At 39.9% G+C, this 24,497-nt stretch overlaps 2 protein-coding genes across 2 annotated transcripts; one reads left to right on the top strand and one right to left on the bottom strand.

Moving 5' to 3' along the window:
• Positions 1 to 6,212: 6,212 nt before the first annotated feature.
• Positions 6,213 to 13,747, bottom strand: LOC124274637. The gene is made up of 4 exons (XM_046709997.1): positions 13,733 to 13,747; positions 13,459 to 13,625; positions 12,956 to 13,175; positions 6,213 to 6,443 (listed from the first exon to the last, which is right to left on the bottom strand). Exons 1-4 carry the CDS (start codon positions 13,745 to 13,747, stop codon positions 6,213 to 6,215), a joined length of 633 nt encoding a protein of 210 aa, XP_046565953.1.
• Positions 13,748 to 13,845: 98 nt separating this feature from the next.
• On the top strand, positions 13,846 to 20,323 carry LOC124274636. The gene is made up of 10 exons (XM_046709996.1): positions 13,846 to 13,860; positions 14,254 to 14,340; positions 15,853 to 15,909; positions 16,075 to 16,113; positions 16,336 to 16,368; positions 16,543 to 16,584; positions 16,860 to 16,913; positions 17,341 to 17,370; positions 17,483 to 17,521; positions 20,276 to 20,323. Exons 1-10 carry the CDS (start codon positions 13,846 to 13,848, stop codon positions 20,321 to 20,323), a joined length of 444 nt encoding a protein of 147 aa, XP_046565952.1.
• The last annotated feature ends 4,174 nt before the right edge of the window (positions 20,324 to 24,497 follow it).

Raw genomic sequence — 24,497 nt, 5'->3', positions numbered from 1 at the left:
GTTTCAAAGGTAAGGTAGATACGGCGTTGAGTAAGAGAACAGCTCCGGACAGCGCTGGCGGGTTCGATACAGTTTGTTGTTTGTGTGATGAAGAGATAATACAGTTATGTGGAGTTTCCATCCCGAGCACATTCGCTGTATGCAAGGTTCTCGGAGAGGATAATATACCCCAGTAATGTATCCTTTGCTGAATACAGTGCACCATTCAGTTTCAGTTAACTCACAATTCGGGAAGCTTTAAACGGAAATCAGTGTAATATTTCTGATCAACTCTTATTCTGAATCCGGTATCTTTAGAATAATTTTAATTTGTAACACCGACATTAGCCACAGGCCCTCGCGTGTTTGCGCGGATTAAAGATTTTGGAAAAATATATAAAAATTTGAGATGACACCCCGACTCGAAATGCTTCACAGTACAATACATCATGACAAGGCCGAACACTTCGATGGTAGCGTAGCTATCGACAAACAGTCGGTTAGGGTGCATCGACACACTGACTGACTCAGTATGGTTTTACGCCGCTTTTAGCAATATTCCAGCAACATCACGGCGGGGGACACCACAAATGGGCTTCACACATCGTACCCATGTGGGGATTCGAACCCGGGTCTTCGGCGTGACGAGCCAACGCTTTAACCTCTAGGCTACCCCACCGCACTGGGGTGCATCGAAGTGTCCGGCCTTGTCATGATGTATATGTACTGTGAAGCATTTTGAGTCGGGGGTCATCTTAAAAAACAATATTTTATCAATCTTTAATCCTCGCAAAGAAACGAGGGCCTGAAACAAATATATCCAAGAAAGCCCATGCAAGTCTAGAATGTGTGGCAAGTCTAGATTTCCATAGTTTCGGAAAATGAAGAAAGTCTCTGGGATCTTTTTCGTTATATGTTATTTTTTATGATTTGTTTTTCTTCTCTAAAAAATGTTCATTTCAGAGACTAGATGTTTGTCTACACCTCCATATTATGGCATATACGGACTTTTAGGGAATAACCGTCGTCCACGTCTTCTTAATACGAACGTTGACCTTTAAAATAAACATATAACACCGATTATATATCTAGTGGTATCCACGAATTACTTTTTTTCAAATTTAAGAAATGAAATAAATTTGAATGTCAAATAAAATGTAGTGGTTTGTTTAATTTAACAAACTTTTATTGCTATTATATCACAAATAAGTAAATTATTGAAATAATATAAGTGTAATGCTATAGGTTTCAGTATTTCTTGATCTGACTGGCAAGCACACACGTGTATTGCACAACACACAGTGATTATGTCAAGGTCATTTTTTGCAAAACTGTCGGCCCACAGTGATGAAACCTCGTTTTCACAGCGATATCATCCCTGAGGGTGCGTCTATCTTCTTGTACTCTGATCGGAGGGCGATAGGCAACTCGTGGGGCACGTGCTCGTCTAGAAATGATTCATTATCTCGAGATGGCTGTGTCATCATCGTTACAATAACTATAGCTTGTTTGGATATATCATTTTTGAAATTATATTTCTCACATAGCTGAAAGACTGATCAAAGAGTCATTATAACAATTCAGTTCTGTTTGGACGCTATTCAGGAGCTTTAAGATAGTTTCCGTAGCAAGTGGCTTGTGCGTTTGCTCGGAGAGCGGGAGGTCAGTGGTCGATTACTGGCCGCTTCATACCAAATGCTGGTGCTCGGCATAAGGCAGTGTTTAAAACTCCTAAATTTCCAAGCTAGACAGCAGGACTGGATACAACTTGCCTGTCCGGTTTTCAACAATTAAAAAACAAACAAAATCAAGTTAGTCAGGTTACTGTTTGAACTACATAGCACTAACAGGCAATGCACAGAGTTTAGGTAAACTGAAAGCGTTATCGTGACATGAACTGTCCAATCGTAAGTAGTTTAACCTAATCATCATAATACCGTAAACACCTCAAACTGACGACAAGAGAACCTGTCTGATATTATGAAATATTTACTGAAATTATGAAATGTCTACCAGACCACCAGGCTACTTTTGAAATTTGACCGTCCAAGATGAAAATAGACCGTTCTGGACGGTCGGGCAGGCGGGAATTTTAGACGCTGCATAAGGGAATAAAACCATGAGTCACCTGACCACCCGGTGTTAGTAAACTCTGAAGCTCTGATCCGGTATGCCCCTGAGAAGACGATATGTTTGTTAAATGACCTAATTTCGGTATATACTAGCTCCATCACGTAGATGTGTCACAGTACCCCAACGGCATGGATCGTTGAACATAATACCAATCACTGGATTGTGTGATCCAGATTTTACTATTTACAGGCCGCTACCAGAAACCTGTAATATTATACAGCGGCTTTAAGCTTGCGAACAAACCAACCAAAATGACATTCAACAACATATATCGATGAACCAACAAAAAGATTGATTATTCATCACTGTCTGCACCCTTGTAGGGATGGGTTGACCTAGACCTAGAAATGAGTACGCACAAGTCGCGCTCATCCCTCTGCGGCGCCACTCCCTCGCGGTCTTGCACGTGCACTTACAGTTATGCACGGCCATGCTGATGAGGTCATCGAACCGCAGTTGATGCTGTTACTGACGACAGTGCGCCAGACTCCAGACATTCCTCTCAATGCATCAGTTGCCCTGCTACTTTGTTGTGTAATCGATCCGATGTCCTCCCCAGCTGATTTACTGATACATTAAGAGCCTCTCCTGCATCGCCAATCTATCACAGACAACAGATGTGTATATAAAGATGGTTTGGGCCTGTCCGTATATTATAAATTGATTAATAATAGAAAACACATTGAGGCGCCATGTCCAAGATGCGACCAGTGTAAACAATGTCTGGTGAGGTGAGGTGAGGTGAAATTGATTTTAACGTCGTGCTTGAGAATATTTCGCTCATATGACGACGTGCATGTGCATGTGTGTGTATGTGTATGTGCATGTGCGGCTGCTTGTACTAGCCCAGACTTAAGCTGGTTTTATAGTGCTAGCCCACTGAGATAACATGCCATATATGGTCTCTGATAATACTGACTACGAGCCGACCAGTCCTTGTCGTACCCATTAATGCCGAGCGCCAGGCAGGGACCAACAAGTACCATATTTTAACGTCTTTTGGAGGCGGAGGCGGTCAACAATGTCTGGTGGTCACACCAGTGTGCTTCTACCAGGGTTTTGCCAATATGATCATTTTAAATCCTTTCTACGAAATCAAAAATGTGTCTGCACAGAATAGTCTCTTTTTTGTGTTGGAATTCAAAGTTGTCAGTGCAATACATAAGTTATCCCAATTCAGAAGCAAATAAATCCATTAAAAAATTGAAATTATTTTCCTGAATCAATTGAGTTTACGAAATCTACATCCGGGCCCCCGTTTCACAAAGCGATCATATAGCGCTAAGGTGATCGTAACTCCCATACTTTAACAAAGACTTACGACAGTCGTAGCGATTCGTAGATTGATGTGCAGCAGGGGGTAGCAGGGTTTGCAAAACATGTGTACCGTCAACTGGGCATCGATAGATATTTTCCAGCCATTTTTTGTTTTATACAAGATGCTCAAGTTAATTGCAAACACATGCACTTCATCAGGTAAGAACCATTGTATTACAATATATATCTTGATCATATCATCTAGACATTCGTGACCAACTCGTGTTATTCCGGGCCAAGCCGAATAGCGACTTCTTGCAGGTTATGGAAAGGGGCGAGTGGTGACGAATGATCATCTAGACCGGGCGCCACCATTTTGTTTCAAGTGGAATCTGATTCGCCGACGTGAAGGGCACAAAAGGGTCATAACTCGTAAGAACCACTGGTGTCCCTGGTTCACGAAAGCACATGGGTTCGAATCACTGTTTGGACAATAATTTAAAAAAAATAAAAATCTAGGTTTTTGCAACCGTATATTGTTTTTATATGGTATGAGTAACTTATATTTCAAATTTGAACGAAATCGGTGAAGAAATGGACTTTTTAGAAAATTCTCCCGCTACACTCATTACATAAAGAGTATTATGAGTGTAGCGGGAAAATTTTCTAAAAATTCCATTTCTTCACCGATTTCGTTCAAATCTGAAATATAAGTTACTCATAACATATAAAACCATATACGGCTTGCAAAAATCTAGATTCCTTTTTTTTTAAATTATTGTCCAAACAGTGATTCGAACCCCTGTGCACGAAAGCATGGTCCAGTGTTGTTCGGCAGTTGTGGTGCATGGTTGTGGCTTCGACCAGAAATAAGGTATTTGTGCGCACAAAACATTAAATGCAGGAAGATTGATCGCAACAACAGAATATATTTACTGTGAATAAAACTGTAAGACATTGTACTCGCTTACTCTGATGATGAAAATTGCTATGACCTTCTGCTTAATTAAATGGGTTTAAACACCAAGCAATACATATTGTTGATTCAAAAGCAATACATATTGTTGGTTTTCCACCATTAGATTATCTCATACCTGCCTGGAGCACGTATTAACTTTGGAATTGAATGGTAGAGGATGCTGGAGCCCGAATATTGCACCAAGGGAAAATGTTTCACTTTCGTAAGAATCGTACTTCTAAGATTTTGTCTTAATTTAACATGCCGAAGACATACCAAGAGATTATGCTCAACAGTTTCAGGCATTAAGTACTAGACGGAATTGGTAACAAAGAGTTGATTCATCCTTATGAACAACACTTGTGTCGGCATTTAGTGCTCAGTGACCAAGACGAATTCTACTAAAACCAACTACATTACGTCTCTACACGGTAAATTTACAATTTGTGTGTAACCTGTTATAAAGAGTAGTGTCTGTGCATAACGTCTCACTATCATGGAGACCGACATCACAATGGCATTTTCAAAATAAAATTTGGCAAGGTCAGAATTCAAATGAATCAACCTTATAATAAAGACTGACTGAGTTTGGTTTTACGCCGCTTTTAGCAATATTCCAGCAACATCACGGCGGGGGACACCAGAAATGGGCTTCACACATTGTACCCATGTGGGGATTCGAACCCGGGTCTTCGGCGTGACGAGCCAACGCTTTAACCATTAGGCTACCCCACCGCCCCCTTATAATAAAGAAATCATAGCACGGTTATTTGATACTTTATTACCCTGGACACCGACATGAGCTGGAACGCATACACCATCACACGAGATATGTTTGATATAAAAAAAAACTGTCCGTTTCGACATTTTGTAAACAATATCATTTCTGGACCCATTAACAACAAATTCATGGTGGAATCACCACAACAACGATTTTGTGTATACATTGATAAGGAGGTTTAATTCTGTTTGATTGATGCATGTACAAATAAAATTTACACCTCCAACTCTACAGTTAATACGCATAACAACATTTGTCAGTTTGTTTTCCATTTAATAACAATGTATTTGAACGAATTTTGGTCATATTTACAAGGTGATTCTATGAAAAAATTTGCAACATGATTTGTATTTACAAAATCTTTTCTTTTTTTCCTTTTTTTTTTAAATAGGCTCTATCAACATCTGTGCTTCCATGACAACGCCACATCTACTCCAACCAGTAGTAACAGTCACTCAGGAAGTTGGCCACGTGACACACAAGTCCAGGTAGAACTGGTTGACCGACATACACCCCTGCAAAGATTCCCAAACAATGCTCTGGCTTCGTGTATCACAAGGTTTGAGTGAGCAAGTGAGTGAGTTTGGGAAACAGTTATTTCAGTTATACCATGCAATGTTAACATGATCTGGGATGAAAATAATGATGCAGGACTTACATGTGTATTAATGTCATATAAATAGTTTTGTTCTGGTTCTGCTGCAGTTCACCGAGGTAAGGTTTCTAACACAGAGGTCAGGATTCTAGCCTTATGCTGCCAGTAATTACTCATTCACCACGGTAACGCAAAATACTGAAAGCCTGTTTCATGAATTTTGACTGGATGACTCATTTCATGAATTGAAACCGACGTGGTAACCCAGCAGCACGGCTGTGGTGCTGAAGATCATTAACATTTGAACCCGCGATCAGCAGATCCTCACAATCCCAAAGGGACTTAAATCTGAACCGTTCTGCAAACTGTTCTGTTATCAACTTTCAGAAACAAATGAAAGGCTCTACTTACTGACAAATGGTTTCTTCTTCGTCTCCTGTCGTGACTGCCACCCAGACGTCACGTGACTCATCTCCGAGGTCACAAGTTCATCACAGTTCTCCACGGCATCATAGAACTGGGCCACCTTGGCCATGTCGATCGTCTGCTCCTGGATGATGGTGGAGTGGGACAAGGTGGACGATGGCGTGTTCCCAGGGTGCCAGGATGGAGAGCTGCTCGCAGTTGGTGGAGATGAATCTGTTGGCACACTCCTCCCATCTCTTCACCTTCCTCATCTTCACGTCGACGACCGCCCACTTCCACTGGTAGTCACGGTGGACGTCCAGTAGAGTATTTGCCTTAAGTAGAAAATGCAAAGAATTGTGATATTTTCATCTTTAATGGATTCCAGCTAAAACTGATGTATCTGATCTATGAAAACGATTTGTAGTTATTGTATATCCAAGTGATGACAAAACGTTATGGATGATCAACTTCTTTATTTTCACAATAGCGACGTTTCGGTATAGGTTCTTATACCGTTTTCAAACATATCATCTATAACGTTTTGTCATCTCTATACCACTAACTTCTAGAATGCCACTCAAACAAATGTATATCCAAGTGTTTTAGATTTTGAAATAAATCTTAGTCACCAAGGGTGTACTTGTGTACTTACCCGCCAGTGGCCAGAATTCTCCGGATATTCGTGAGCCATCAATGCTTTCTTGGACTTCCAGGATCCTAGACATGGCTCCCGAGCCGACAACAGCGAGGGCTTCCCCTGCCTCGCAGTAGAAGGGATAGTCCAGTGGCCATTCTTCAAAAGGCCTATAAAAATAGGAGCAACCCCAACCGATGGTATAACAAGACACAACCTATATTTTCTTGTACATATATGTGCATTCTTCAAGAAAAGTATGGTTGTGGTCATATGAAATTGGTATGTAATATATATAATGCTCTGTTTCCATGGTTACAAGAGCAAAATATGTTTCGGACGGGAGGTTCACTTAACCACCCACTACAACATTATTTGATGGGGTACAACTCTCATCTTTTTTTAAAAATGATCTGTAGTGTTCATCAATTCTTTCAGTACTAATCATTAACTCTATTGAAGCCACCGATGGACACAATGAATTATTTAATGCATCAGTTAGTGCAGAATAAAATAATTGATAGTTTTCATTTATCATAAAGAATTTTCAGAATGACACAGAAAGCCCTGTTTACACTCATATGATAGCACATGTAGAGGGCATTAATTTATTTGAAGGTATGTTACCATTACCAACTGTGACTAGGTCAAACAACCATTCTCAAAAACACTGTCTATTCATAAAGTTTCACCCAAGATTTTATGGGCGCTTCATTATTACTAAATTTGGCAATGTTTGTTGAGAGTGATTTCCCCTTCTGCTATCCAATATGGAGTATTAGTGACCGCTCTGTCTGTGATGACATAGATATTGAACACAGTGAAGTTTCAGTGATCAATGTAAGTTGGACTATGATGCTCATTATTGTGTAAACAATATAAGGATGGATTTGGCACCACCTGCCAAAGAATCCATAAGTCCCACCAGATATAGGACATTGTATTCTCTGTCATAGACAGCTTGGGGAAAAAGGGAAAGAGGCATCAAATATTGTAAGAAAACCCACAGTAGATGGACTGCAAGCATTGTTTACAGCTTCTGAAGTACGTCTGGATGAAGTGTATCATCATCTATTGCCATTCAAAGATGATATTTTGACAGGGACTATTGAAGTTGCTTTTCACAAGTCTTGTCGAGCATCGTGTACCAGCAAATCCAATTTGAAGCATGTACATGTAGACAACAGTCAAATATCTGACAACACACAGTCTGATGAATCCATATACAACAACACCCGCTTAAGCAGAAATGACACATCATCATTTAACATCCGGCAACATTGCTTCATTTGTAGCAAAGGGTGGAAAAAGGGTGAGAAACTAACATAGATTGCCACAGGAACAGGGCAGAGTACACATGAAAAGGTATTGGCTGCAGCTATTGCTAGAAATGATGAAACGGTTATTCTACGTATGACAACCTATTTGCCTTCGATGCAAAGTACCACCATTCTTGTTATGCTGCGCACATCTCAGAACGAAACATTACAGCAGCAAGGAGAAAGTTTGACCATGACAAGGGAGACTCAGAATATGACAAGGCCTTTAAGCAACTTGTGTCTAACATTCAAGAAACAATACTTTCCAGGAGTAAATCTGTAAAAACATTATCTCAAGTAAGGATGGAATTTGAAAAGAATTTGTCAAGTTTGGGAATGCATGTTGAGGTGTATTCATGGAAACTGAAAGAGAAATTAAGTCAGTATTTTGGAGAAAAACTTGTTTTCATTGAACGCCATGGACGTTCAGACATTGGTCTCCAGTACAGTCTCTGTGGGTGATGCTCTACGAAAAGCATCTGAATTGCAAGAACAGTATTTCATTGAAGATGCTGAAAATCTTTGTGATCTTACACCAACATCTGGACTATCTGAGATTGATGAAAGACAGATCCTTCATTCTGCAGCCAAGATATTGAGATACCAGATGTCAAGCATTTGTGACTCAAATTTGTATTATGAACCATGTACTCAACTAAATATGTTGACATGTGCCAAATTTGTTCCCAATTTACTGTATAATTTTGTAATGTGGGTTACCAACGAAAAATCATACAAACACATTTCAGATTGTGGTGATGCAAATGTTTCAAAGAATGATCTTGCAACACTTGCAATTTGTCATGACATCATCTCTAAATCTAGGCATGTAAGAACCCCCATGACTTTGGGTATTGGTGTGTACGTACATCATGAATTTGGGAGTAAGCTGCTCATAGATAAACTCCATTCACTGGGTCACTGTGTATCCTATGATGAAGTTCGGCGATTTCTTACCTCGGTCGCCCTTGATCAACAGGATCAAACTATGTATGTGCCTAGAGGTCTCCAGTTGTCAAGTGATCATAACCTTCAAATCGATGCAGCAATTGATAACTTTGATCAAAATGAAGAGACCCTTGATGGAAAATCAACCACCCATGCCATGGCTGCAGTCGTGTTTCAGAGGGGAGAAACAGGAATATCAGTGGAATCTCAATTCCACGTGTCACTCAAAAGTCCATCCAGCATGATGACAATGAAGTTCCATTGGCAAGGTATGTTATGAATTATTTGGGAATGGAAACCAAAATAAATAAATAAATTTAGTTGTATACATTGAAAAGAGTACATGATACTTACCACAATCTGATCATATAACTATCAGTTACATGCAATGTCAATTTCATAAATACAATGTGATATGAACAAGAAACAACATTGTTTGGAGTAATATTGTCAACCAACTATACTGGTTCATGAGAGTCTGGATTCAGTTCTAAGTAGGACCAAAGATGAGCCCAGTAGTAGACATACTGCACTGACGTAGATACATGACTAGCATTATCTAAGGTAAATGAATTTTCTTACTTCGTTTCAGGTATACCAAACCAGCACAACGTCCTCAGCCCAATCCAGTGGCTGATAGTTCTACTACTGAGGCCTATTCAACTTCCACTGCCTATGCTCGTGCCCAGAACAAGGACATGATATGGAAGCTAGCTCGTGTGAGAAAAGAAGAAGGGCAATCTCAGCATATTCCATCCTGGACCGGGTTCAATTCTTTTATATCAGAGGAAAGTTCACCTGTTGCATCCGTGAGATATCTTCCCTTTATTCAGGCATCTCCTACAGATCTCTCAACAATATACACTGTACTACTGCAGTTAGTTCAGCTGGCTGAGAAACTAGGCCAAGGCCATATACTTGTAACTGCTGACATGGCCATCTACTCGAAGGCACAGGAAATCCTGTGGGCAAAACCTCCTGCCTTGTACAAAAAAAGTAACCATGAGAGTTGGAAGCATGCATCTCACAATGGCTTTTATTGCTAGCCTCGGCCATGTCTATTGTGAAGGAGGCCTTCTGTCTTTATTGACAGACTTTGATGTCTATGCAGTCAACACAGCCCGTAAGATGCTGCAGGGAAAGGAATATGCAAAGGACTTCGAGGCTTGAAGTTGGTACATGAAGCTCTATTCCGCATGTTGCTTGTGGCAATGGAGTCATGGCTTCAAGAACAAGGACGCACTTTAGGGGCTTCCATTCTTGGCCAAAAATTGAAGGAACTGCAAGATGCATTTGCTACAAAAGATCATGATTCAGCAATCAAGATATCAAATGAACTTCAGTTTCAACACCTGGATACACTCATCAAAACTATTGATGAGTTTAGACAGGTTGGACGAACCATGTCTCAAACGTTCTCCTACTCGGACACTTTCTTGGATGGAGGAGATATACTTCTGCGCTTACTTAGGGCAGAGCGTGAAGCAAACTTCAGTCTTCATCTGAATACTGTATGTGAAACTATTCCCTGGTTTGTGGCTGCAGGTAGACACACATATGCCAAGTTTGTTCCAACATATGTAGCGGACATGAACAACTTGAAAGACAATGATCTGCCAGCCTACAGACACTTGGATGGAGGTGGGTTTGTCATACGAAGATCTTCAAGGCACAGCTTCAATAGTGTGGCAACAGATCAAGCCCTGGAACAAACCATCAACAGGGATGGCAAAAGCAAAGGAGGAGTTATTGGTCTGACACTACGCAAAGGTGCTCTTACCCGGTGGTTAAAGACAAGGCATATCACTGCAGAATACGCTGAAGCGTTTAAGTCTCTGTGTAGTGATCGGAGCAGGACTGATAAGCCACATGAGGAACTTGGAAATGCAAGGCTTGTCAGGGATGAACAGGATGTTACCAAGATCATGGAGGCTGCTTCCCAATATCAAAATCCATTTGACCTACTGACTGTGCCTTCAGAATTGATCAACATTGCCACTGGACAGGTTGCCTCCAGTTGAGGTAAGTAAAAGTTTGAATGGCTTCTTGGATAAAGGCAAGAAGAAACACCAGGATTTCCTAGCAAAGCCTCGTTAAAGAAACTAAGAACAAGAGTTTCTGGGATCCGAACCTCGCATGAAAGTACTGACATTTTCAGAGATGCGCAAAGGTTTGCCAACAAAGAAGACTGACAGGTTTATGGTGGATTCTGAGGTGCTTTTTCGTCGACTGCTGGTTGTATCGAAGCAGAGAGATGTCAGTTTGGAATCTGTCCTTAAACATGAACTTGCAGCAGTCCCACCGTCCCTTTTCCATGATGATGGCACGATGAGGAAATGCACCAAATCTGATCTAGCAAAGAAACTTGAAGCTATATGTGATGAAGTTCACAGCTTGAACACAGGTCCTAGCACAGCTTATGTAGTTGATGGCATGGCACTCTTGCAAAGCTTGAAAGACACACAGTTCACCACCTTTGATGACTTAGGACATTGCGTTCTTCGACGGTTGAAGGTAATTCTTGATAGCAATCTTGGTGTTGGCGCCGTTGCCATTGTGTTTGATAGATATGACAGCCCAAATTCAATCAAACAGTTGGAGCGACAAAGACGTGGAGATGAGTCAGGAGCCACGTTTGATGTAAAAGGTGGCCGTACAGTTCCAAACTACAGAAAATTCCTAAAGAATTCTGCTAACAAGGCAAGCTTAGCAGTATTTGTTTCAGATTATATTCTGCAAAGAAAAGAATTTCTTCTCAGTGGACAGGAACTCATCATTGCTGGTGGATTTGTTGATGGTTGTATTTCAAAATGTATCAATGAAAACAGTGTGTCCGATCTCACGGACCTATTCAGTTCCCACGAGGAAGCCGATACAAGGATGGTGCTGCATGCAATTCACTTTTTCAGAGCGATATGACCGTGATCGTTATTCGAAGTGACGACACAGATGTCATGGTACTTCTCCTGTACTATACAAATAATGCCATGCTTAGATCATCTGTATATATGGAAGCTGGACACAACACACAGTCCACCAACAGACGGAGGTACGTTCCCATCAGTACCATAGCTGTAACAGTGGGACATGATGTCTGTCAGAGTTTGCCTGCAGCTCACACACTAACTGGCTGTGACACAACTAGCAGTTTCTACAAAGTTGGAAAATCCACTGTTTACAGCAAACTCTTGCAACATGTCAAGGAAGAATATGCATCTTTGGGGAGATTTGGTATGTCAGGCAATTTTGAGGATGATGTTACAATAGCAAGGAGATTTATTCTGTCAATATTCAAGAGAAAAAACCAGCCCTGTGCAACTCTGGATCGTTTGCGATATGTGATGGCGTCAACGACTGACTAGTCTGCTGCTGATCTACCTCCCACTGAAGATGCCTTCTCCGAGCATGTGAGGAGAGCCAGGTACCAAGTAGCCATTTGGTGCCAAAGTCACGTACCCATGCCAGTTCTTGGTGAGCCCAAGGACAATGGGTGGGCAGTAGATGTGAATGGTTCTTTGGAACCTGTGATGTTCTCAAAGGAGATAGCTCCAACTGAACTGAGAAATCTCACACACTTGTATTGCACAGACAACGACTGTAGTGTTGGGAAGAAGTGTCAGTGTCTCCATTCAGGCCTCAAATGCACAGAATTTTGTAAATGTGGAGGACAGGATTGTCAGAACACTATTTCTTGCACATTCTCTAACAGTGATGGAGATGAAGAATGTGACTAGCCCATTTCCACTGGTAGTCACGGTGGACGTCCAGTAGAGTATTTGCCTGAAGTAGAATATACAACGTATTATAATAGAAACATCATTAATGAATTCTAACTAAATGTGTTATGTATCTGATCTATGAAAAATATTTGTGGTTATTGTATATCCAAGTGCTTCAGATTTTGAAATAAATTACGTTATGAATGACGTATGAATCAACCTACCCGCCAGTGGCCAGATTTCTCCGGGTACTCGTGAGCCATCAATGCTTTTTTGGACTTCCAGGATCCAAGACATGGCTCCGAGCCTACAACAGCGAGAGCTTCCCCTGCCCCACAGTAGTAGTAAGTCTCCAGCTTCAGGGCGCAGGTCTGGGAGACAAAATAGTTGGGGTCCCGTCCCCAGGATGCATGCATCACCCCTTCGTGGTAGGACAGTCGTGCTCTGAAAATGCAGATCGTTTCAATCAGTTCAACTTATCCCACAACAAACATACATCATGTTTGTTGCATCAACCCTTCGTGGTAGGACAGTCGTGCTCTGAAATAACTCCTTCCTATAAACTGTTTATCACCTCATTTGATCAAATATTCTTTTATGCAAGTCTAATTCCAGGAAGGGTATTTGCTTCTTGTGATTTTCTTCAAATCAGGGGGTTCTTATATTATAATAACGAAACATACCATTAACGCGCTTTGAAGAGATGTGGAAAAGGGATTTCCATTACCTTCTGTCCTGTGCGGGATCCCAGAAGAGGACTTTCTTGTCATCAGCCACCAGCCACGACCATTCAAAGGACGAGGACACCGGAAGTTCAGCACTGACCTCCCACACATAACTTTCGGAAGTGGACGCTTTGGCAATCAGCTGTTTCTCAAGTTTCCACCGGCCGAGCTGACGGATGGAGCCGAGGAGGGGGAAACATTCACAGCATTTCTTCTGCCTTCAAGACATCTTTCAACATAGTATGGTAGATGGTACAGCTTCAATACAACTTTCACCAAGTCGGGAGCCATGTTTAACTCATGGGTGACGTGATATGTTTCCGAACTTCAGAGTTCAAAAAGTGAGAGACGTATTTCTGTGACTTGACGCAAGCTCTGTGTCTCCAGGAATGAGAGTCACTAAGGTATGATTGTGACGTCATAGAAATCGTCACGTGACTTTATTGGCAATGTTTAGACATTATGACGTCACAGAGAGGACGTGACGCTGCGGTCATGTCTTGTTGTAAAATAAGGGTACGCTGCAAACGGCAAATCCCTGCAAGTGGTGTCTACCAAATTGCCATCCATGAGTTACACCACGACTTGCTTAGACTAACCCCGGGTGTGCAATGGATCAAAGCGCTCTCACTTAAAAAATGGCGCTTGTTTGCCCGAATGAAGACCATAATAGAAAAGCCTCGCTGATCTTTGACTATTGATGACTACTTTGATGATGTGAAGCAGACTGAGTGAGAATACTGGAACTTTACCCATTTTCGTGTTGATCCAGTGAAGAATTTCTTGTTTTGTTTCAGCCATTTTGGTTTGAAAACGATTCTACCCCAGTCAATGATAAAGCTTTCAGGCTGCTACCCAATGACACGAAGACTGAGGCACTTCTGGTAGGAACAAGTCACCAAATTTCAAGATGTCCCATTAAGAACCTAACCATCGCCGATGCAGTTGTTCCTATAAGCTCACCTGTCAAAGATCTAGGCATATACTTTGATACATCACTGTCAATGGAAACACAGGTGAACAACATCTGTAAGACTTGCTATTTCCATCTTCGCTCCATCAGCAACATCCGTCAATATCTTACAGCTGAAGCCACCCATGCCTTAGTCCGGGCGCTTGTGATTTCAAGGCTCGACTACTGCAACAGCTTGTTGTATTATCAGTCGCATTCCCAAACATGGCCACATCACACCTGTTCTTAAACAGTTGCACTGGCTCCCTATCAAGGTAAGAAGCGACTACAAAATCCTCTGCTTGACCTACATGGCCCGTCACGGACTTGTTCCCCCATATCTCTCTGACCTGCTTACTCCTTACTCAAACAAGCGCTGCCTTCGATCATCCAATCAGGAGTTTCTGTTCGTGCCAAACTTCAAGCTTAAAACTTTTTGAAACCGGACTTTTTCATATGCAGCCCCAACCTTGTGGAATTCACTCCCATACAATCTGAAAGTTTCTGATAGTATTGCCACATTCAAGTCAGGACTCAAAACGTACCTGTTTTCAATGTATTATTAGGAACTCTATTTTTGACGTGTACATATTGCTGTATAAATGTGGGAGACTCTTTTAATCTGTCATTGTTGCGCCTTGAGCATATCTGCTGACGTGGAAAAGGCGCATGAAGAAATCTGCATTTTATTATTATTATTATTTACAGATTAAAAATTGTATGCAGCAGAGAGGGTTCGGGTGATCCTGGCACAGTCAGGCTGGTAAGGCTCATCATCAGCTCAGGGCCCTTGCCCCCTCTACACGCAGCCCAGACAGCGAATGGGACGTCTCCCAGGAAACGCTGCCTAGAACTTTCCGGAGAATTATTATTATTATTATTATTATTATTATTATTATCAAAAGTTTAGACTCACTAGTATAAATGTAGCCACTTACTTCAGTCAACTGTTCTAAACTTGATTTTGCAAAATATTCCTTTCAGATTAAAGGGACTGTTCACACATGAACTAACGTATTGAAAACGTTGAAAGGATTATTGTCATGAATTCAGAAAATGATGAAAATCAGGGGAAATTGGCGAAATCTTAAAAAACTTTACACCAAAATGCAGCTGTTCACATGAACGATATTTTGCACATGGTTTTAAGCAATTTGATGCATAATCCTCGTACAATTCATCTACCACCATCTCACCAGGTGAATTCTGATTTGTTTTTAACAATGTATGATGAGTAATATAATAGTAGTGCTTGTGTATTTTGTTTTGTCATGTCATGTTCATTCACTTTTATCAGTTGTTGGTTGTTCAATGCACACCAGGCAATATTCCAGGCACTTTGAAAACACCTTGTAACTAATTTTCCTTATTGATATCATATCTGCTTTAAAATATAACACACATGATAATGCCCACTGTAAATTGTTTATTTTCTTATTTATAGGTGTATGCATTCAGTGATAATGATGATGGCCGTGACCTTCAAATAACCCTAGTTCAGGTGAGTTAAAGTAATTCCTTCTCAATGAAAACATGTCTAACTAAAATGAGTTAATGTCAATGAAGATCTAAAAACGTAAATGGATTGGTGGGATTGTATTACTCATAAGAAATAATATCATTTGTTAATAATCAGCATTTTCAACTGAATTTTGCCATTTTGCAGAATATACTTCACGAGGAAACTGCACAGGAACATCTGGAGGTTAGTTAATAGGCCCACTTGTACAAAATTAAATTGTTCATATTATTGTTTACCCTTAATGACAATCTTCATCCTGCCGTTGTGTCTGAAATGAGTTTGGAATCAACTCAGCAATTTCCTACTTACATATATTAGCATATATTTGATGTGAAGCTGGTAATTTTATTGGCAACTATGGTAAAATTCACTGATTAGAGAATAACAGTCTGTATCTTCTTTTAGAATATTCCTGGCGTGGAATGTCCAGAGCTTCCAGTAAGTATTTTATTTCAATTTCAGATTCTGTTGCATGTTAAATGTCAGGTATACACATGGTTTGTCAATTGAAACTGAATGTAAATGATACATATTATGTTACACTTCATCCAATTTATGTTTCTTTCTGGCTTGAAAAAAAGCAGTTCATGTAAGTTTTGGCATCATTTTCAGGTGATATCTTACAAAGGAAGAGCATCAAGAATGGGTAGAAAGGTAATTACACTTAATATATTTAATATTAATTTAAATCCTTTAACAAAGATAGAGAACTAAACTAAACGAGAAAACAACAAGCATGGTGTTTCATTTTTGGGGATTTGTTCATTTTCTGCTATGATAAAATGCACCAATGAAGTTTTTAATAACTAAACAAATCAGTATGAATGATTTCTGCTATCACAAAGTTTTTGGTTTGGTAAATAATAGAGTGGTATTAAAAGAACAATGATGTCATTCATATTCATAAGGCATCAAACTTTCTTTATCAGACTCTACAATCAAGTTCAAATATTAGAAGCGTGAAGAAAACAGCACCTGGAAAGGTAAGTTATAGAAACCTTAAACTGCCATCAGTGAATTGGATATATATGAAATGGTGAAGGTTGAATTAATGATGTTTTCAAACATATATTAATTTTTTACTTTTAACCTAGATATTCCTAGCTTCTTTGAGTGGCATTATTTAGATATTATTTAATATTATGTTAGATATTCCTATTTTAAGATAACAAATGGTTTACACTGCTTCAGTTTGCTCTTGCCACAATGTTCCACAGTCTATCTGTACATGTCTCTCATTGTAATCATCTTCCCTATGCTAGGTCATGGAAAAGGAATATCAATGAAATGTCGATGTTCATATCACTCAGCCAACTGACTTCTTCCTACTGGTCATGATGGCAAATAGAACCCTACTTGTACAAGCTTCTATAAGACGGACAAATAACATGCGGACAAATCTATTTTCAGGCATCAAGGATTGCAGAAACTGAGGAAATGGTAAGTTAATAAATATCTCTATTGCTAAATGGCCTATTTTTCTTGTAATATGTGAATACTGGTATGTTGTCATTGATATATAGTTTTTATGTAAAACAACATTTTCTTTCAGGTTGAGTCCTACTTGCAAAAAAGGAGACACAATAATGAGGTGAGCAATTATGAAAAGTGCTAGTCTGTACATGTATTAGGATTTTCTGGGGCCATTTCCAATGTTGCTGGTAGCCTAGTGGTTAAAGTGTTTGCTCGTCACCCTGAAGACCTGGGTTCTTTTCCCCAAATGGGTAACTTGTGTGAAGCCCACTTCTGGTGTTCCCCGCCATGATATTGCTGTAATATTGCTAAAAGCGGCGTAAAACCATACTCACTCAATCCAGTGTTGCTGTACTGCAGGTATCAATTTTGTCATATCTAGACTGCACCAGTGCAGGTAAAATATTGCCAGTGCAGGTAACATGTTCCACCACAACTGCATGGCATCTAGTGACATTTCATGGAAGGTCAGGGGTCACTGTGTCAGAGGAGAAATATACTTGTAATGGTGGACAAGTGGATTTTGCTGTGCAGAAGTGGAATTAAACTTATGAATGAACATGTTAGTTCAATTGCAAACATCTATCAAGACATGCATCAGACATCAAGTAATGTGAACTTTATGGAGAGAGTGAAATTGCCCAAGGATATCCCTCACACACCTGTTAAAGAATCATCCATGTCAGTGATAACTATAGGATTGTTGATAACATGGGGCAGCCAGATGGCGGAGCCTGATAAATCACTTGTTTGCACTGGAATCATCCCCGTTGTACATAGTTGCCAATGTTTAGATGACAAATAAACATTAGCAAGAAGAAATAGATGGTTCAATGACAGACAATACTGTGTTAGTGCTGGTTGGTGTATCAGTGTTATTAGCTATGACCTATTGTCACACAGCACCCAGTATATATTATGGATCATCAGTATCAGTGTTTCAAGCAACTTGTGTGAAAGATATTTCTTGGTGGATTTTTCATTGAAAAACTCTGAAAATAGACTACAAAAAATAACAGTGAGCTGACTAGTCCATTTTACTAACCATGCATATCATGGATTTTGTCCATAGATACCCCCCCTGCAAATTCAAGGTTGGAATGATTGTGGAGGCATTAGAGGATGACGGCTTTTGGTATGTTATTATTGTCATCATTGTTCAAAGAAACTTTACATTTGGAAATCATCACAAATTCATGAGTTACATCAATTCTTATGATTATTTTCAGATAGATTTGCTAAGGTACTGATCATCATTTGACTCAAAATCAATAGTCGGACCCTCTTTCATTCTGAAACTTCTTGAAGGATAACACTTTTTGTGTCGCTCAAAGAATTGCAGTTTTTATTTTTCATACCTGAAGCGATTCTGCATATTTTGCAAATCTACAACAACAAATTTGATAGGTTTGAATCTAGCAAAGATAATTCCCATCTCTCTGGTTATTACTACAGTTACTTCAGTCTGCCCTAGTAGTTACTTGAGCTATAATCTGTAGTGAAAGTTATTGTTCAAGAAGGATATAGACATTTCAGTATTGAAATTAACAAGAGGTGTTAATTTTTCCAGGTAGAAAGTGTTTAGTGGTTGATAGGACTTTAAGGTTAACTGTTTATTTTGGAAGAACATGCATACACTTTTTTTTTTCTGCTGTCATATCGACTAAATAAGAAACCAGGAAAATGTCAGTGGAGCATTCTTAAGTTAAAACAAATATTTGTGTGAACCTTCTTGTTTCCATAAATCATAATTCTTTTTTATCTTGATTAAAAACAGGTATAAAGCCAAAGTATTGTCAGTACAGAAGGAAAGAGTTAAAATACATTGGACTGGTTATGACTTGGAGGAGTGGCTTTCAACAAAGAAGGTCAGGTTTGAGGTATGTCTTCTTCAGTGAGTACAATGTATTTCCTTTAGATATGTATATGTAAATGTTTTTATCACTTTAACCTCAAGAGCTGTGAAGAAGCTACATATTTATATTGCCTGAGATTTTCACTGTGATGTTTTACAATTTGTGAAAGCCTACGAGAATAAATACACATATTGTACATGTTTGATTTAGTTGAAGACTGGTGACAAGGTTGAGGCTCCATGGTTGGTGCACAGAGCAGCTGGATACCCTGGCCATGTTGAGCGTGTTGATGGAGGTATTTCTAACATTATACAAATAGCCAATATATTCAAATTATGATTCATATCTATTATAAACCATACATTGTTATTGTGTCTAATATATTTCTAAAGCATGTTGAATGTGTTTATACCTGAAATGAAAAGACTGAAAGTGTTTTTCATGTTTTTCAGAATATGTGCTAATTGAATTTAGTGACATGACAAAGAAAAGAATTCATTTCAAGCATATTGAGAAGAAAACGTAAGTAATCAGATTATTTCAACTCATACAATATGAATCCATTCCCTCAACATGCTACATTACATTCAGAGGTTAGTTGTTGTTTTTTTTTGTGGTATCCAGGAATGCTCTTCTGTGCCAAAGTTTGCTTTATGTACCATGTAGAGGCGCAACTCAGAGTTGCTAAATCTAACAAACTGCAGGCTACCATAGTGTAAGTACTCAAGGCATTGTTCGTAAACTCATGGTAAAGTTTTAGTCACATGACATGTAATATCTGTGAATTTTGCCATTTCTTTATAACTAAGACCTCACTGTCACATTTAGGTCAACATTTATGCAATTAGTCACGAAGTATATATCTCTGCCTGTTGTTTCCTTTCCACCATTTACCATGTACAATTAACCTTCCTGGAATAAATGAAGCGTGGATGCCTTATGCTGAAGTTATTTTCATTGGGAGGGCTCAGGGTAAAATACACTGCTGTCATACGTTTTTTTGTTTTCTGTGACAGGAACCATCTCTGAAACCCAACTGGACTTTCAAGACAACCGGACACTGAGATATGCCCAAGTTCATAAGTTTGAATTACCAAGTGGGAAGAAATCTTGTATAAAGAAATCTCTATCTTTATTTCTATTTCTTCTTGATTTATGTTATGTTAGGTATTTTAATTCTTGAGCAGCATCCTGCTTCTGGAAACCCTTTACCCTACAATTTTAAGTTGTTTTCAATGGGAAAACGTTATTTAATGAAATTTATACTGAACTATCCATAATGTTTGCTGAAGTAAAACAATTCTGCTACATGTAACTAAAAACACAAATCTGCCAGAGTTTCCACAAGTTAAATTGAAGTCGATCCCAAAGTGCTGCCTTTTGCTATTTACAGATTTCCGTCATTTGTATTTTTTTCTCAGTTTCCATGAAAACGATTTGGACTTAGTCTCAAAAAGAAGGGGTGGATTTTGTGTCCGAGTCACAAGTTGAAAACCTTTCAATATATTTCAACAGAACTTCAGCAGAGTATATTTATAGAAAATTATATTTTTCATCTCTGATTTCCATGGAAGGGATTTGGATGTAGTCTAAAAAAACCAAGTTGGACTTTAAGTAACTGCCAGATGATTTGTTCTTTCAAATATGTGGGGCCGGGGGGATTTGTCATCTTCTGATGACTCTAGTTGGAACTGTTGCTAAGTCTGAAATTGATTATTCTCCTTGTAAATATCCCTGTCTAGGTAACAATAAGTAAAAAACATAATGGTCCCCTGTCATGGTTAGAAATCTTTGTAGTTTTTATGTATGTCCCTCACCTATGATATATAAGTTTCATTATTTACATGTTATTCTTGTTATAGTTTGTCTAAGTTTTAAAATTTTGTTCTTTTGTTACAACCAGACTGCCATAAAGAAAAGCAAATAACCAAAGTGTATGTTTTTGTGTTTGAATATATATATATATATATATATATATATATATTTGTATATGTACAGCATGTGTAACTGTAATGTGGTGTATGGCATTTATGAAACAATACATGCAGTTATGTTATATGACCTTGTTTGTGTTATTTTCCCACTGTCTGATGTTAAATCTGCTTTCTATGATAGTATATCTCATCTTGATTGAATTGTTGGATTTCACCAAGTATTCTTATATTTGGCTGGCCTCATGAAAAGGCTGTTACATTTTTGAAAGTCACATCTACTTGCACACTGCAATTAGATAATTTCAAAGTAAAATCTCACAAAGAGCAATTCATTTAGATAATTTTAAGGTGTGTTGGTGTACAATAATGAAGGCTCTGCTTAATATGGTTTCAAGGATTATACATCTGCCATATACAATTCAGTGTTCCATTGTCCAGTTAGGGTACTTATAGAAGCAACAGAGGCACATAGACCATATTATAAAACTTTTCTACCAGAAATTTCTGCAGAAAAATAATTCTGCCAGAAATTTCTGCAGGAAAAAAAAATTCTGCCAGAAATTTCTGCAGAAAAAAAAAATTCTGCCAGAAATTTCTGCAGAAATGCATTTTCAGAGCCAATTTGTGAGCTTATGAAAACATGAACACACTTGCACATTATATTTTTGGATTCATCTCCTTGAGATCTTTCCAATGATATAAAAAATGTTTTTGTAGCATGCTTCCTTCTGGGTGTCAAGTTAGGACTGGCTGGCCATTCCTAAGTTGTCCCGCCCTGCCTTATTGGTAACAGCACAATGTAGTTACTTGGTGTATCGGTCACAGCACGACCATGTACAATGTGTAGCTACTGGGTGTATCGGTCACAGCAAGACCATGTACAATCTGTTGTAACTGGGTGTATCGGTCACAGCACGACCATGTACAATGTGTAGTAACTGGGTGTATCGGTCACAGCACGACCATGTACAATGTGTAGTTACTGGGTGTATCGGTCACAGCACGACCATGTACAATGTGTAGTAACTGGTTGTATCGGTCACAGCACGACCATGTACAATGTGTAGTTACTGGGTGTATCGGTCACAGCACGACCATGTACAATGTGTAGTTACTGGGTGTATCGGTCACAGCACGACCATGTACAATGTGTAGTTACTGGGTGTATCGGTCACAGCACGACCATGTACAATGTGTAGTTACTGGGTGTATCGGTCACAGCACGACCATGTACAATGTGTAGTTACTGGGTGTATCGGTCACAGCACGACCATGTACAATGTGTAGTTACTGGGTGTATCGGTCACAGCACGACCATGTACAATGTGTAGTTACTGGGTGTATCGGTCACAGCACGACCATGTACAATGTGTAGTAACTGGGTGTATCGGTCACAGCACGACCATGTACAATGTGTAGTTACTGGGTGTATCGGTCACAGCACGACCATGTACAATGTGTAGTTACTGGGTGTATCGGTCACAGCACGACCATGTACAATGTGTAGTTACTGGGTGTATCGGTCACAGCACGACCATGTACAATGTGTAGTAACTGGGTGTATCGGTCACAGCACGACCATGTACAATGTGTAGTTACTGGGTGTATCGGTCACAGCACGACCATGTACAATGTGTAGTTACTGGGTGTATCGGTCACAGCACGACCATGTACAATGTGTAGTTACTGGGTGTATCGGTCACAGCACGACCATGTACAATGTGTAGTTACTGGGTGTATCGGTCACAGCACGACCATGTACAATGTGTAGTTACAGGGTGTATCGGTCACAGCACGACCATGTACAATGTGTAGTTACTGGGTGTATCGGTCACAGCACGACCATGTACAATGTGTAGTTACTGGGTGTATCGGTCACAGCACGACCATGTACAATGTGTAGTTACTGGGTGTATCGGTCACAGCACGACCATGTACAATGTGTAGTTACTTGGTGTATCGGTCACAGCACGACCATGTACAATGTGTAGTTACTGGGTGTATCGGTCACAGCACGACCATGTACAATGTGTAGTTACTGGGTGTATCGGTCACAGCACGACCATGTACAATGTGTAGTAACTGGGTGTATCGGTCACAGCACGACCATGTACAATGTGTAGTAGTTACTGGGTGTATCGGTCACAGCACGACCATGTACAATAATGTAGTTACTGGGTGTATCGGTCACAGCACGACCATGTACAATGTGTAGTAACTGGGTGTATCGGTCACAGCACGACCATGTACAATGTGTAGTTACTGGGTGTATCGGTCACAGCACGACCATGTACAATGTGTAGTTACTGGGTGTATCGGTCACAGCACGACCATGTACAATGTGTAGTTACTGGGTGTATCGGTCACAGCACGACCATGTACAATGTGTAGTTACTGGGTGTATCGGTCACAGCACGACCATGTACAATGTGTAGTAACTGGGTGTATCGGTCACAGCACGACCATGTACAATGTGTAGTTACTGGGTGTATCGGTCACAGCACGACCATGTACAATGTGTAGTTACTGGGTGTATCGGTCACAGCACGACCATGTACAATGTGTAGTAACTGGGTGTATCGGTCACAGCACGACCATGACCATGTGTACAATGGTGTATCGGTAGTGTACAATGTGTAGTATCGGTCACAGCACGACCATGTACAATGTGTAGTTAATCCCAGTGGGTGTATCGGTCACAGCACGACCATGTACAATGTAGTTTGTTACTGGGTGTATCGGTCACAGCACGACCATGTACAATGTGTAGTTAATTGGGTGTATCGGTCACAGCACGACCATGTACAATGTGTAGTAACTGGGTGTATCACAATCCATGTACAATGTAGTAACTGGGTGTAATCACGACCATGTACAATGTGTAGTAACTTGGTGTATCGGTCACAGCACGACCATGTACAATGTGTAGTTACTGGGTGTATCGGTCACAGCACGACCATGTACAATGTGTAGTTACTGGGTGTATCGGTCACAGCACGACCATGTACAAATGTGTAACACCAAGGGCAGGGTGTGGAGTCAATGTAAAGGAACTTGGTGTATCGGTCACAGCACGACCATGTACAATCAAGTAACTGGGTGTATCGGTCACAGCACGACCATGTACAATGTGTAGTTACTGGGTGTATCGGTCACAGCACGACCATGTACAATGTGTAGTAACTGGGTGTATCGGTCACAGCACGACCATGTACAATGTGTAGTAACTGGAGTGTATCGGTCACAGACACGACCATGTACAATGTTGTAACAAATGGTGTATCGGTCACAGCACGACCATGTA

The sequence above is a fragment of the Haliotis rubra genome, unplaced genomic scaffold (genome assembly GCF_003918875.1).
Source record: "Haliotis rubra isolate DU_JTF1 unplaced genomic scaffold, ASM391887v1 Scf1922, whole genome shotgun sequence".
NCBI lineage: Eukaryota > Metazoa > Mollusca > Gastropoda > Lepetellida > Haliotidae > Haliotis > Haliotis rubra.
The sequence above is the reverse complement of the archived record's forward strand: the minus strand, read 5'-3'. Positions and strand labels throughout refer to the sequence as shown.

Coding starts and splice junctions, on each gene's coding strand:
- LOC124274637 (XM_046709997.1), bottom strand. Junction 13,176..13,458: donor GATCCCGCACAGGACAGAAG/GTAATGGAAATC, acceptor CTGCATTTTCAG/AGCACGACTGTCCTACCACG. Junction 6,444..12,955: donor AGAAATCTGGCCACTGGCGG/GTAGGTTGATTC, acceptor TTTCTACTTAAG/GCAAATACTCTACTGGACGT.
- LOC124274636 (XM_046709996.1), top strand. Junction 16,114..16,335: donor CTGCACAGGAACATCTGGAG/GTTAGTTAATAG, acceptor ATCTTCTTTTAG/AATATTCCTGGCGTGGAATG. Junction 17,522..20,275: donor AAAGGAGACACAATAATGAG/GTGAGCAATTAT, acceptor TTTCTGTGACAG/GAACCATCTCTGAAACCCAA.